This window comes from Anser anser, assembly GCF_964211835.1.
Source record: "Anser anser genome assembly, chromosome: 7".
In the NCBI taxonomy this organism is placed as follows: Eukaryota; Metazoa; Chordata; class Aves; order Anseriformes; family Anatidae; genus Anser; species Anser anser.
In genome coordinates, this window is record NC_139727.1 from 16,703,796 (window position 1) to 16,716,102 (window position 12,307).

Below are 12,307 nucleotides of genomic sequence, written 5' to 3' on the forward strand. Positions count from 1 at the left end.
CCTCTCAAAAGAGATTATCTCATCCAGCTAAGAGATGGCTTTTTAATAGATGGACAGTATCTCTGCATTTAAGACCGTGGAAGGGAAGGCAGACCCTTCACAACGCGGCTCTGCTTCCACTGGCTTGCTGAGCAAGGCTGGAAAGTAATTAAAGGTTGCTCAGAAATAAAATTTTAAAAAAGAGGAAAAACATCAAAACAAACACAAGGTGACCAGATCTCTGAAGCCAGAGAGACAGCACTGCACAAAACTAAAAACTTCATCTCATTTGCCAGAAAATGGCTTGTCCCCCTCCCAGAGCTGTTCTTCAACCCCTGGGCTTCTCAGCATCATCGACCAAGGAGGGCTTCCTCACCTTACACTCATGAGATGTACTTTTCTCAGTAAGCATCCCTGCAAATTCCCTAAATTCACCTCCCTGGGCTGTGCTCATCTCCTCTGTCCATCCTGCACGAGCAAATATTCACTCAACCAAGCGTGCAGCCTTGATGCCCGTTGGCAGAGACCGACTCCCAAAACTCTGTGCAAGAGCCACGGGATGAACCACATTTCGTGTTCCTACAAAACTCTGTGTGGATGCTTGCCTGCCCAGGAAAGAGAACCAACTTGCTCCTGGCCAATGGCGTTTAATGAGCACAGGCCTGAATTATTTACAAATTTACTTGCATCTCTCTAGGAAGTTAAAAAAAATAAATAAAATAAAAACAAAACCCTGCCATAAATAAATAAATTTGCATAGGAAGTGCTGCGGAGGAGTTCAGTGTGCCTGCGGATTTTGTGCGCGCAGAGGTGGCGGAGGGAGGGGAGGGCTGGATTTGGGGGGTAAATTATTCATCGTAAATTATTTGTGCCATTCTAAAATCCACACAGAAGGGGAAGGGCGTGAGAAGGAAAACAGGGAGAGGGGAGGAGGAAAAAGGAAGGAAAAAAAAAAAGAAATGAGGAAGGAAAACATCCAGCAAGGATTGCTTTACAGTATGGTGGGAACATCGTTCTGATCAGTTCTGTTATTATCGCCTTCAATTTAAAGGTTCTTTGTGTAAAAAGGGGGGAGAATAACCCAAAAAGCATCTGGGCATGCACAAGGCGATGGCCAGTGGGGCTGCAGCAGGAGCTCACGCTCGTCGCAGCTGCTTCGTATGCGCAGCATCAGGCCTCGTAGCCACCACAGCGGTTGTATGAGCCCCTGAAGGCTCCCAGGCAGGATGGCAGGGAAACTGATATAATTACCAACATTATTACCATTAAAGCAAAATAATAATTGTAATTACACAGCCAGGGCTTTGGGAGCTTTTCTCTGGCCCTCCCTGTCCCTGCTCACCACCTCACATGGTTTGGTTCCAGGCTGGGGAATGGGACAGGGTAGGGACAGTCCCCTCCTTTCCTTCCCCTTTCTGCACAATCAAAAAAAACTAAACACCAAAACCCACACATCATAAAAGTGCTGTTTCCAACATATTAAGGATGGAAACAGCAACTGGTGGCTCCTGAAGGCTCGATCCCAAAGGCCACCCCCCAAGCAGAAGTGACTGCTGCTGACAGCAAGGGCCGCGTGCCTCCCAGTTAAAATTGATGGGGAAATCGGGGCTGAATTCTGAAGATGTGACACCAGCCTTCATATACCTGATGTTGTGTGCTGCCCAGGAACCTCCCTGCCTATTTTTAAGCTCCTTTCCCATAGCCTAACCTCTTCCTGGTGCTTGCATGAGCTCAAGAGAAGCATGTTTATCCCAGCTCTAAGAAAGAAGGGAGGCTGAGGATGTCCCAGGCTGGAGGACAGCTCTCGCAGCAGCGCCTTGCTACCTTGCTCCGGCAGCGGAGAAGCTCGGAGATGATGTATGGGCATCCCATCCTGAGAGCTAAGTGACCTTTCTGCTGCTCGTGGAGGCTGCTGATGCTCCAGAGAGAAGGCTGGGGCAGGTTCGAACTTAACCAACATGCTCAGGATGTGGGGGGAAACAAATCTTTGGGAGGGGGTATGAGACAGACACCCACTACATAACAGCCTTGTGTTTGAGGGACATCTGCAGGGCCCAAGGGGTGAGGACAGTGGGCACCTGGATGCAGCAGTGCAGGAGATGGGCTTGCAGGGCAGATTGCTCATTTCAAAGGCAGCTCAAGGGCTTCTCGTACTTGGGAGGTGGGATGGGATAACCCAGCAGGTACCCAGGGCCAATGGTCCAGCCCCGTCCCAGCACCAGGAACCACAAAACTGACACAGGGCTCAGCTCTGCTCCACCTAGAATGAGAATCCAGCAAGACCGGGTTCCCTGCAGATCCAGTCAAATGGAAAAACGGATTGGCTAAAGCAGATCAGAGTTGTCAGAGACTGAGGCACGGCCACAACAGCCCGCCGTAGGCTCAGCAAGGCATTGTCCCTCATTTAAAAGCCAAGCTCCAAGACTCCCGAAACCACGGCACCCTAGGGCTGGGGGAGGATGAGATGGGGCATGTAAGAGGCGAAACGCAAGGGCTGCATCCGAGAGGAGACCAAGCCCTGAAGGTCAGAGCAGCGAGCACGCGAGCGGCTAACTAATGTACTACAGCAGCACCACGGGGCACGGGCACCGGCGCACACGTCCTCGCAAACTGGAAAGCCATAAAAGTCTATTACAGCAAATCAAACAGCAGTCAGCATGACAGCCATTAGCCTGAAATGAATACACGAGAACTTAATGAGCTCTGTCGAGGCCAGCTTGGTGAATTAAGTTGCCAAGTCTAGCAGGATTCCCCTTTCTTTACAGACTTGAAAGCGTCCGCGCTGCCTCGTTGCCTCCCGATGCGCGACCGGTGGTGCGCCCTTGCCCAGACGGGGCGGACCATTACACTGGAGCAACCTCTAGGTCCCACAGCAGTCCTTGCTCTCCTATCCCAGGCAGGTGCCAGGGATGTGGTGAGCACAGAGGATGCACAGCATCAGCCCGAGGCGTGAGGAAGCTGCGAGCAGTCCCCGGCATGGGCATCAGGAGCCGTGGCGATGCTGAGGACCCACGGTGAAGCTACGTGCAATCACCCCCAGCTTGTGCTGGAGAAGAACAACCTGAGCCCCAGTAATTCACGTTCTCAAATCAAGCGGACTGCGTGAAACGCCGGGACGGGTGTTTAGAGGCAGGCTTGTTTTTAAAGGTCAGTTTACTTCATGTTCCATTTATTTATGCGCACTCTTCTTTCTGACTTTCCCCCGCGCCACACAATAGCAGCGAGGTTTAAATAGCCTTTCTGTTGCTGCTCCATTAGCTAGGACAACTGCAAATCGATACAGCCATTTATTTCAAAATTAAAAAGAGAAAAACCCTCATTAGCTGCCAATTCCGCACAGAGCCAGCCTATGCAAAACCGTGCGAGCGCTTCTGCTGGCCTCTGCTCCGTCCCCAGGGTCCCGGCCCTGCTTATTCATTAGCCACAGGCCCTCCAGCTCGGGCTGGGAGGTCTCTGAGATGGATTCGGATATTCAAACCCCTGCTGCTCAGCTCTTGGAGCATGGGGACAGCCTTGGGACAGTGTCATCCCCTACTGTGACCCGCTCTCAGCACTCCACCAAGCTCCAGCAGCACGCACACCTCGGTGCCACGCCACCTCCTGCTTGAATTCGAAGCCAACTGGCATTTCTTCCTTGAGGACTGAAGAGAAAACAGTCCTGCCTGTCTCTCTCATGAGCTGCAGCCCTGGGAGGGTCCTCTGGAGCAGGACAGGGCCATCCATGCCCTGCTCTCGCAGAGCCTGCCGAGGCAGTGCTGCCTCCCCGGCAGAGGAGCAGAAGCGCCTCCAGGACGCCGGCTGAGCAACGAGTTCGTGGCTCATTGCCTCTGATCGGTGCCCTTGCTTAAAGATCACGGATGGAAACCGGGAGCTGGCACACGATGCCTTGTAATTAGATTAGGCCGACCTCCAAAACAGCGCGACTCTGAAGGCCGGACGGACGAGCGGGGGGATGCACAGGAGGGCTGCTTTGGGGCTCGGCCCCTTCTTGATTTATTTATTTTCTGGATATGTCACCTGCCCAAAATTCCCTATCCCCAGCCAGCCTTAACTCCCAGCACTGGATCTTTGCCCTCCAAGCTCCCCATGCTTGATGCAGGCTGGCACGTGGAAGGCTTACGGCTCACAACATCAGCTTTTTAAGGGAAGGGAAGGGAGAAAAGAGGGGCACCTGTGAGCATCTGGAGGGCTGAGCAGAAAGCTGAGAGCAAGGGACAGCTTTTGCCAAGTCATTTCTGCACCGTCCCCATGTCGAGGAGGAGCAGAAATGACTCCGAGCCCGTGTCACCCTGAGAGGGGGTTCGGGTGACTCCTGGCTCAATCATCACGAGCAGGCCGACGAAGAGGGCTCATTCCCACAGCAAAGGGACAGAGAAAGATCAAAGCCATGTCCAGGACATGAAACGCTCTCTTTCAAACACAACCCCCTGAGGTTGTTGTCCTCCTGCTAGCACCAGCAACCCCCTCTCACTGCACGTCTTAAATTCACATCGGGCCTGCGAGTCCATGAGGTACTTCTGCCGGGCTGAGCTCTAGGTGCTCTCCCTGATGGCACGGTTCGGTGCCAGCACAAAAACTGAGAGCAGCAAAGGGCTGTGGAAACTATCCCTGGAGACATTTAACACTCAGGCCGCAGGGAACCTGATCCCACACCAAATTCTCTCTATTTAAACAGGAGGCCGGGCGACCTGCTGCGGCCCCTTCCTGCTGACACCACTCCGGGGCTCCACGGCCCACATCCTGCTGCAGACACCCCAAACCAGCCTCGCTTCGCCCCCTCTTGCCCCACGGGGCCGGGATGCTGAGCAGTGCCTACCTCGGGGATGCGGACACTGTAGGGCTGGTTGTGGAAGCGCGGCGCGTTGTCATTCACATCTCCCACCTGGATGTTGACCGTCCCCTTGATCACCTGTGGTAGGGAGCAGGCATCAGCTTCGTGCATGGATTTAGGAGCCGAAGCAAGCCTCGTGGCTGCTTGCCCTGGCTTCAGCTCGAGGTTTGCTGCCTCACCGGGGGTGCTGCCCCCAGCCCGCCGTGACCCATCCTCCCCGCTCCCCTCCGCCCGTGCTGCAGACCATGAAATGAGAAGTCACACTTACCCCCTGGCTGTCGCTGACGGAAAATTCAACCGTGAATTCCGACTTGGTCTGAAAGGGAAGGAGAAGGCAAACATGTAATTAAAGATACCGGCGCGTTTATCTGCAGATGGCAGGCTAGGGACTTTTAGCCAATGTTATTACATGCAAAATGCTTTCAGGACCTTCAAAAAGAAGAGAAGGGGCGCTTGAGTGCAATTACCTACGTCGAGGATAAATGCCGAGAAACACAACTGCCAGCAGGGCTCCAGCAGATCCGCTGGCAGGGAGAAGTGCCCTGCCCTGGGTGGGGAAGGTGCAGGCAGTGGGAACCGGCTCGCCAGCCTGCAGCTCAGCTCCTTGAGCATCACTGCTGTTTTCCCAACGTTACCTGCCCCCCCCCAGCAGTTCCTGGGATATCGCATCACTGGGATGAGCCCAGGGGGTACAGCAGGAATGGACAGAAATCCATTAAACCCATCAAATTATCCCTGTGCAGGCTTCTGCACCCCTTGTTGCTTTACCTAATTTATCGGCTTGCTCTGAACTTGTGATATATTAAAGTCACAAGTGCTGGGGTGAGAGACGTGTGGGTGACGGGGGAAAATCTGGGTGTCAGCCTTCCCTAGGCGCCATTGGAGCAGGAGGCACAGGTCAGCCCCTGTGTCCAGGACATCCCACCATAGGAAGGGACAGAGTGGCAGGGAAGAAAGGAAGAATGGGAGAGAAAGCATCCTGTGGGGCATTTGATTTTAAGAACAATATAACCAGAGAAGGCTGCCACATGCTAATTTTTGTCCACACCCTTCGTTGTGGATGTACTTTTTAGGCTCAAGGTTGTTTATCCTTTTTCTTCCTTTTTTTTTTTTACAAGCTGTTTTTCTTCTAATCTATGTGTGAGTGAAAAGTCTTACAAAACAGTTTTGCCTCTATGCATTTGGCTCCTTCCTCTTTGCTCTATTTTCCTGCATCATTTATCACACCGTGATTCCCTCTGCCTTTTCAAGCCTCTCTTTCTCCCCACACACTCACTTTTCCCCACGTCGCACAAGAACTGACCTCTTCCTTTTTTTTCCCCACCACTTTTATTGGATGGCTTTCTGTGCCCAGGCTTCTCGACAGCCCTTCTCTTGTGCCCTGCCTGTACCTCCAGCAAGAGGCACAAAAATCTGTTCATCACCCTCCTCACCTCAAGGCTGTTGCTGTATTTATTGGGAAGCAACGAGCATTTGGATAAGGTTGGAAAGCCCAAATAAATAGGGATAATTCACCTCTTCCCATATAGTTTTGAATGTTGTTGGCCGTGAGCAGTGTTACCTCTCTGTCCAGGGGCTGCCTGAGCCAGACGACGCCAGTTACGCTCTCCACGGCGAAGAACCTGCTGGCCTCCTCCCCGACCACCCCAAACACCAGCGGGTCGTTGTCCAGGTCCCGGGCCAGGAGCTGGGTCACCGAGGAGCCTGGCAGAGATGGGGGGGAGAAGAAAACAGCAGTGAAAAGGTCTCAGCTTGTACCCAGAGAGGTTTGGATGTTGGGAAGAACTTCTTCATGGAGAGCCCCAGGGAGCGGAGGGGTCCCCATCCCATGGGTGTCCAAGAGACACGGGGACAAGTGGTGGGACTTGGTGGATGGACTTGGTGGCCCTGAAGGTCTCTTCCAGGAGGATTTTATGGTCTGCAAGGCCAACTGCTGCAGCATCTCTCTTGGTTCCATCAAGCCCTCCTCCTGTACTGAGGACCACCACCAGCTTTTCCCAGACCTTGTTTTAAGCCATCTCACCATGGATGGTGAGAAACAAAGGCAAGACTCCACCTTCCCCAGGGTGGACATGTCACCAGTAAGCACCAGTATCCACCAGTGTGGGGAACTGCCCCACCGTGATCTCCTGCACCCCCTCTCCAGCACCCAGAGCACCTCCTGCCCTGCTCCTTCTCCCACCTTGCTGTACCTCACACATTTTTCCCTCTCCCTCCTCCCCTGCAGGGCATTTCTGCCCTTCACAGGGTCAAAACCTAGCTATGGCCACCCAACACACCCACGATCCCCTCTTTGTCAGCATGAGGGCACCCCACAACCCCAAATATCTGGCTGAGAAGAAGGGTGACCTGCCGGTACTGATGCTGAATCCATCTCGGAGCAGGAGGGAAGCTCAGCACCACAGCGAGCCGAGCGACCCAAGCAATTACAGACCGCTCGGTCCAACATCAATCACGGCAAAAATAATGGAAAAACTGATACGAGGTTCCATTAATAAAGAATTAAATGGTAGAACATAATTAATGCCAGTCAACACCGTTTTATGGAAAATAGGCCTTGTCAAACAAACCTGATTTTATTCTTTGATGAGATTACAATTTTGGCAGATAAAGGTAACTGCGAAGAAGTAATAGACTTTTGTAAGACATTTGACTCGGTGCTGCGTGACTTTCTGATTAAAAATTTAGCACTGAGGACACCTGGCAGGTGCCAGGGCCACCGGCCACGGACAGGGGACATCCGAGCACGACACAAAATTGCTGCTGGCACAAATTTGGGTGACACCAACATTGACAGCATGGCAAACAGCAGGGAGGACCGAGCAGCCAGGTGAAGCTCTTGGCAATGTGCACCCGCTTGGTTGAACAAGCAAATATTTTCGTGACCCTACTCCAAACACCCTCAAAAAAAGGCTGGTGGTCAAGGAGAGTGTCCCAAAAGCAGCTGTTCTGGCAGCAGCTGTGGGTCTGAGCGTGCAAGGAGCAACTTCCACGCGATGCTTCTTCGGCACTCACCCAAAGGAGGAGTGACCTGAGGGTTATCTAGCTGCCACTGCCAAGACAAGGGCTCTGCAAGCTGTTCAGCTGGCCAGGGCATCTTCAGGACCAGATCCAAGGGGAAGCCAAGAGGTTTTGGGAACTGGTAAAATGCTTTACCGTTAAAAGGGCTTTAAAAGCTGGAACTGCTTCGCTTATGACAAAGAGGGAGGTGACTCAGGCTGTCTCGAGTACATCCACGATGAGGACAAATGTAACGCAGATGGCTACTTCAGGGCAAGAGAGCACAGCAAGACCCAGCACCCACAAGGAGACAGATTTTCATCAGGAGAACAAATATAAATCGTCTTAGAAAAAGGGACTACAGTTAACCAGGTGGAAAAGAAAAAAAAAAAATCCCTTTCAGCCACACCGGTACAATGTGGTGATGGGTCACGATCAAAAGCATTTTGGATGAAGACCCTAGAGCAAGAGTCCTTATCTGAGCCTCTGCGATCAGGAGGTTCATCCGCAATGTCCTCGCCTCTTTGGTGACTGCAAGTGTAAAGAGATGAGAGGTGACCCTACACCTTCCCGAACCTCAAAGCCTTGACGTGAAACAAGAGCCGAGCTTGGTTTTATTCCAGAGGACGTCTGAAACCACCTTCAGCAAAGGTTTCTTTGCCCTAGGAAATGGGCAAGGCTGTGACCATGCACATGACAGCAACAGCCAGTAACAAGGATGAGATGAATCCAGTGTCATTCTTTTCTGTTCTGCCAAATATAAGGGGAGAAACTGACTTTTCCCCTTTACACCTTATACAAGAACAGGGTATTTGCAATTCGAGGGAGCTGCCTGTGCTCCCCTCCCCTGCTTCAACCCCCCCCCCCAAAGGTCTCAGTTGTGAAACAACAGAAGGAAAAAGCTGTTAAAAATCCTGCTGAATAGCAAAACCCCGTCCCACCCCATTCTAATCACAGCCGCATTCACGGTTTGTGCGCTGCACGCCCGCTCACAGGCACACACAAAAAAATAATCAGCCGGCAAACGAGTGCTTAACTCTTCTTTGTCTCTGCATTACGGATACCTTCAGCTGGCAGGACATTTAGCTCCCATTTTTAGGGTAACCCGGGGAAGGACACAAGGCATTTCTGGGCTGGGTGCCCCTCGCCACCTGCATCCCCTGCTCCATCAGGCTGTGGATGCGCAGGGGCAGCGCCCCGTGGCGCAGCTCGTCGGGCTCGGCTGCTCCACTCCAGGCGGACTGAGCCAAGGGCAAAAAGAGGAAAGGCACAGACACGAGGATCAAGGAGAGCCTATTTCCTTCCTGACTTTTATTTTTAGTTGATAGGAGTAAGAAACTTCATTAGGACATAAATAGGGTAACTCGGAAGGCAAGCGTAAGCTTCGTGTTTTCCTGTCTCGCAGAAGGATCCTATTTTGAACAAATCCTCTGAAAATTAATGGCTATTCTCATTCCCACCCTGTCCATCACCATCCAAAACTTAGCAGCACCTCCCAGCTCATTACAGAGAAAAGAGAGCCATAAACACAGATCAAAATAAATTAAACAGAAGGAAATGAGAAACAGACCCCCGAAATAAGACTTCACCATCGCTTTGTCATTTGTTATTCTGATTTTTGCATATTTTTGCAGACTTTGCCCCAGGAGGACGCTAAGTTTAGGCTCATGGTGCAAGGCAGGTGTTCACGCTGGGCTCCTCTTCCAGCGAGGCAACGCAGGAATTGATAAAGGATTGCAAATAGAGGTGCCTGCACCATCAGGAAATAACAGCACAAAAAAGAGGGCCCTCCTCAGACAGGGCATACAGAGCCCAAGGAGCGCTGCGTTGTCCAGAAAGCCCCTTTTTTGGGGCATTAACAAAGGAAAAATAGCTCGCCCGGGCTGTCCCCAGGGCTGTGCAGAGGATGCTGCGGCTGCCACGAACCTGAGCACCGACCCGACACAGGCAAGGGTCGAGGAAACAGGGACAAATTATCCTTTTGCAGTGCAAAGTTATAGGCTCCATTTGTTTCCCCTCAGGAATCAGACAGGGCAGTTAAGTGTCTTGATTCCAGCGGATAATCACAATTTATCTTGTCTCCTTTTGCTCCCTTTCTCTCAATCACAGCTACTTCTCTCACTTTCTCACACATACACAGATTTGCTTCCTTTTCCATGTCTTGAACTTTGATTGACCTCAGGGGCTTTTTTTGTTTGTTTTTACCTCTTGTTTTATTCCTGCTAGGATTTTTTTAATTATTATTTTTAAATTTTAATTATTTTATTTTTTTTTAGGTTTGGCTGCTTTATGAGGCGTACTTTTACCCCCAAAACAGATCTCTAGCCTCAGCATCTTGCTTTCAGCTGCCTACCCATACATATTTCCTGCACCAATGTCACCTCATCAGCTTTGATTTCAAGAAGAGGATGCAAAAGGAGAGGAAACAAACTCTCCAGGAGCATCCTGAGCTGCTGGGGTTTTGGGAAAAGCTGAGCCCCAGGGCCAGAGAGGACGAAGGAGAGCTACAAGTGCAGCTGTCAGAGCAAGATGCTGACAGGCTGCACAGGGCACGGTGGAGAGCGCCGGGATGCAACAGGTTTCTAATTAGTCCCTTAATAAGATGCTCTCTTAAAAGGTCTGATCCGTACCCAACTGGAGTTAATGGGAATCTCTCCGCTGACTGAGCTGGCTCTGGGGCTCAGGACTTCAGGCATCAGCTGCACTTTAATATTAAAAGCATTTTAATCCCTGCTTTGAAACCAGTGCCTGCTTCTCCTCAGCAGCTGCCACATTGTTCCTCCGCTCCTGGTCTCCTGCCACTGCCACCTTCGCTCCCCCTCCTTCCTGGAAGGGACACGGGACAATCACTTGCCCCAGCCCCAGCTCCTCTTGCCCCAGTTGCCCCAGTGCAGGCGTCCCCAATTAGCCCAGTTGTTCACAGCGGGCTGCCCTCTGATGTGCTCCGTGGCAGCACTTGATGGATCTGATCTTGAAATTCAAGCCCTGTTCTTCTCATCCGTCACCTCCTCCCTTTTCTTTGCCTGCAATTCATTTTCTCTTTCACCTTTCAGAAAAAAAAATAAATGAGAAAAAAAAGCCCTTCCATGATGTTTTCCTAAAGATTTTCTTTTTTTGCAAAGAAAAGATGAAATGCCAATATTTCTGTGCTGCTGAGCAATCCTACGACATGCCACCTTTGCACGATGCGAGGGAGAGAAAGGACGGTGACTCCCTAGCAAAGCAAATAAAGGAAGATGCAGTTCCAGGCGGGAGGCCACAGCAAGTGTGAGCTGCTCCTGTGTTTGGGACGAGGTTTCATCGCGTCCCCAGGAGGGGACACGGCACACATGGGAGACCCTGAACCGGCATGACGCAAGCCTGGGCGCAGCACAGGTGGCTGGAAGAAGAAAGTGACCAAAGAATAATCAGGATAAGGACATCTTTTTGTAGGAATCACATCTCTACATCCTGATTCCTGCCTTCTTCCAGGGCCATGGGTGGCGCAGAAGATGTGGGCACCCAGAGCCTGGCATACGGGAGAGGAAGGAGCTCATTGCGGAGGTGACAGAGAGGAGAGGGAAAACAGATCTGTGCAGTCACTGCCATTTCTGAGCGATTTTATCACGCTGGGAGGTGAAAGGCACGGAGGAGAGAATGTTTCCTAGCTCCTCAGGTGCTCAAAGGCAGAGCGGGAGGCAGAGCCTGTAATTTCTCTGCTGCATTTAGTTATTTTAAGCGGGGAGCCGGTGTCGAGGTGGCATCCATAAACAGACACGACAGCCTCAGAAAGAGGCACTGCTGTTCCCCCAGCTCTTAGAGATGTCTGAAGGGATGCTTAAAGCTGTTTAAAAGGAAGAGTGCTCCAGGTGCACCTGGCAGAGCCGAGCACTCCCATCAAGAGGAGCGATAACAGAGGACTTACTTGGTTATTTACCCAACACTGGTTAACTTTACAAGGAAATAGGAGGGGAAAAAAAAAAAAGCAACCAATGGTATATTGAACTTTCTTGACACTACCACAAAAGCAAAAAGACTACCTGAGGCTATCCCTGTAGACACCAAGCACGTGGGCAGGCAGAGAGGCTGCATCCATCCCTCCAGCTAAAACCAACCCCTGCAGCCACACGACCAGGGCAGGCAGACATCCACCCCCATCAACCTTCAGGCAGGTCTTAGAGCAGCACAGACACCGAGCAAGATCTCCCTAACTAGTCTAAAAACCCGTGCCCTCATGCTGGTGGGAACTGCCTGGAGAAAAGGGGAGAAGATGCTCCTGGATGTCCTTCCTCCCTGCCCATTCCTGGGGACATGCAAAACCCACAGCCTGGGACAAAAAGCACTGGCAGCTTGCAAAAGCCCCAAGGAGTTTTGTTTCCTGTTGCTTGTAAAGGAATGGGGTGTATTAGCACAAAAGAGGTGAAGTAAATGCAATTGCATCAATAAAACAGGAGAGCAAACTCACAAAAGAAACACTTGTAAAAGGACAAGTCCAGGTCTGTCAAGATATTCCCAGCG

General features: G+C 51.4%; 1 protein-coding gene across 7 annotated transcripts in view; it reads right to left on the reverse strand.

Annotated features, from left to right (window-relative positions):
* CDH23 (cadherin related 23) overlaps nucleotides 1-12,307 on the reverse strand; it is a 132,590-nt gene that overhangs the window by 89,191 nt on the left and 31,092 nt on the right. For all 7 annotated transcript variants that reach the window (XM_083844376.1, XM_083844375.1, XM_083844379.1 and 4 more), the window contains 3 exons: nucleotides 6,372-6,514; nucleotides 5,079-5,126; nucleotides 4,796-4,888 (listed from right to left, as the gene is read on the reverse strand). In XM_083844376.1, the coding sequence (XP_083700502.1) occupies nucleotides 4,796-4,888; nucleotides 5,079-5,126; nucleotides 6,372-6,514 (284 nt within the window). The remainder of the gene's footprint in view (nucleotides 1-4,795; nucleotides 4,889-5,078; nucleotides 5,127-6,371; nucleotides 6,515-12,307) is intronic.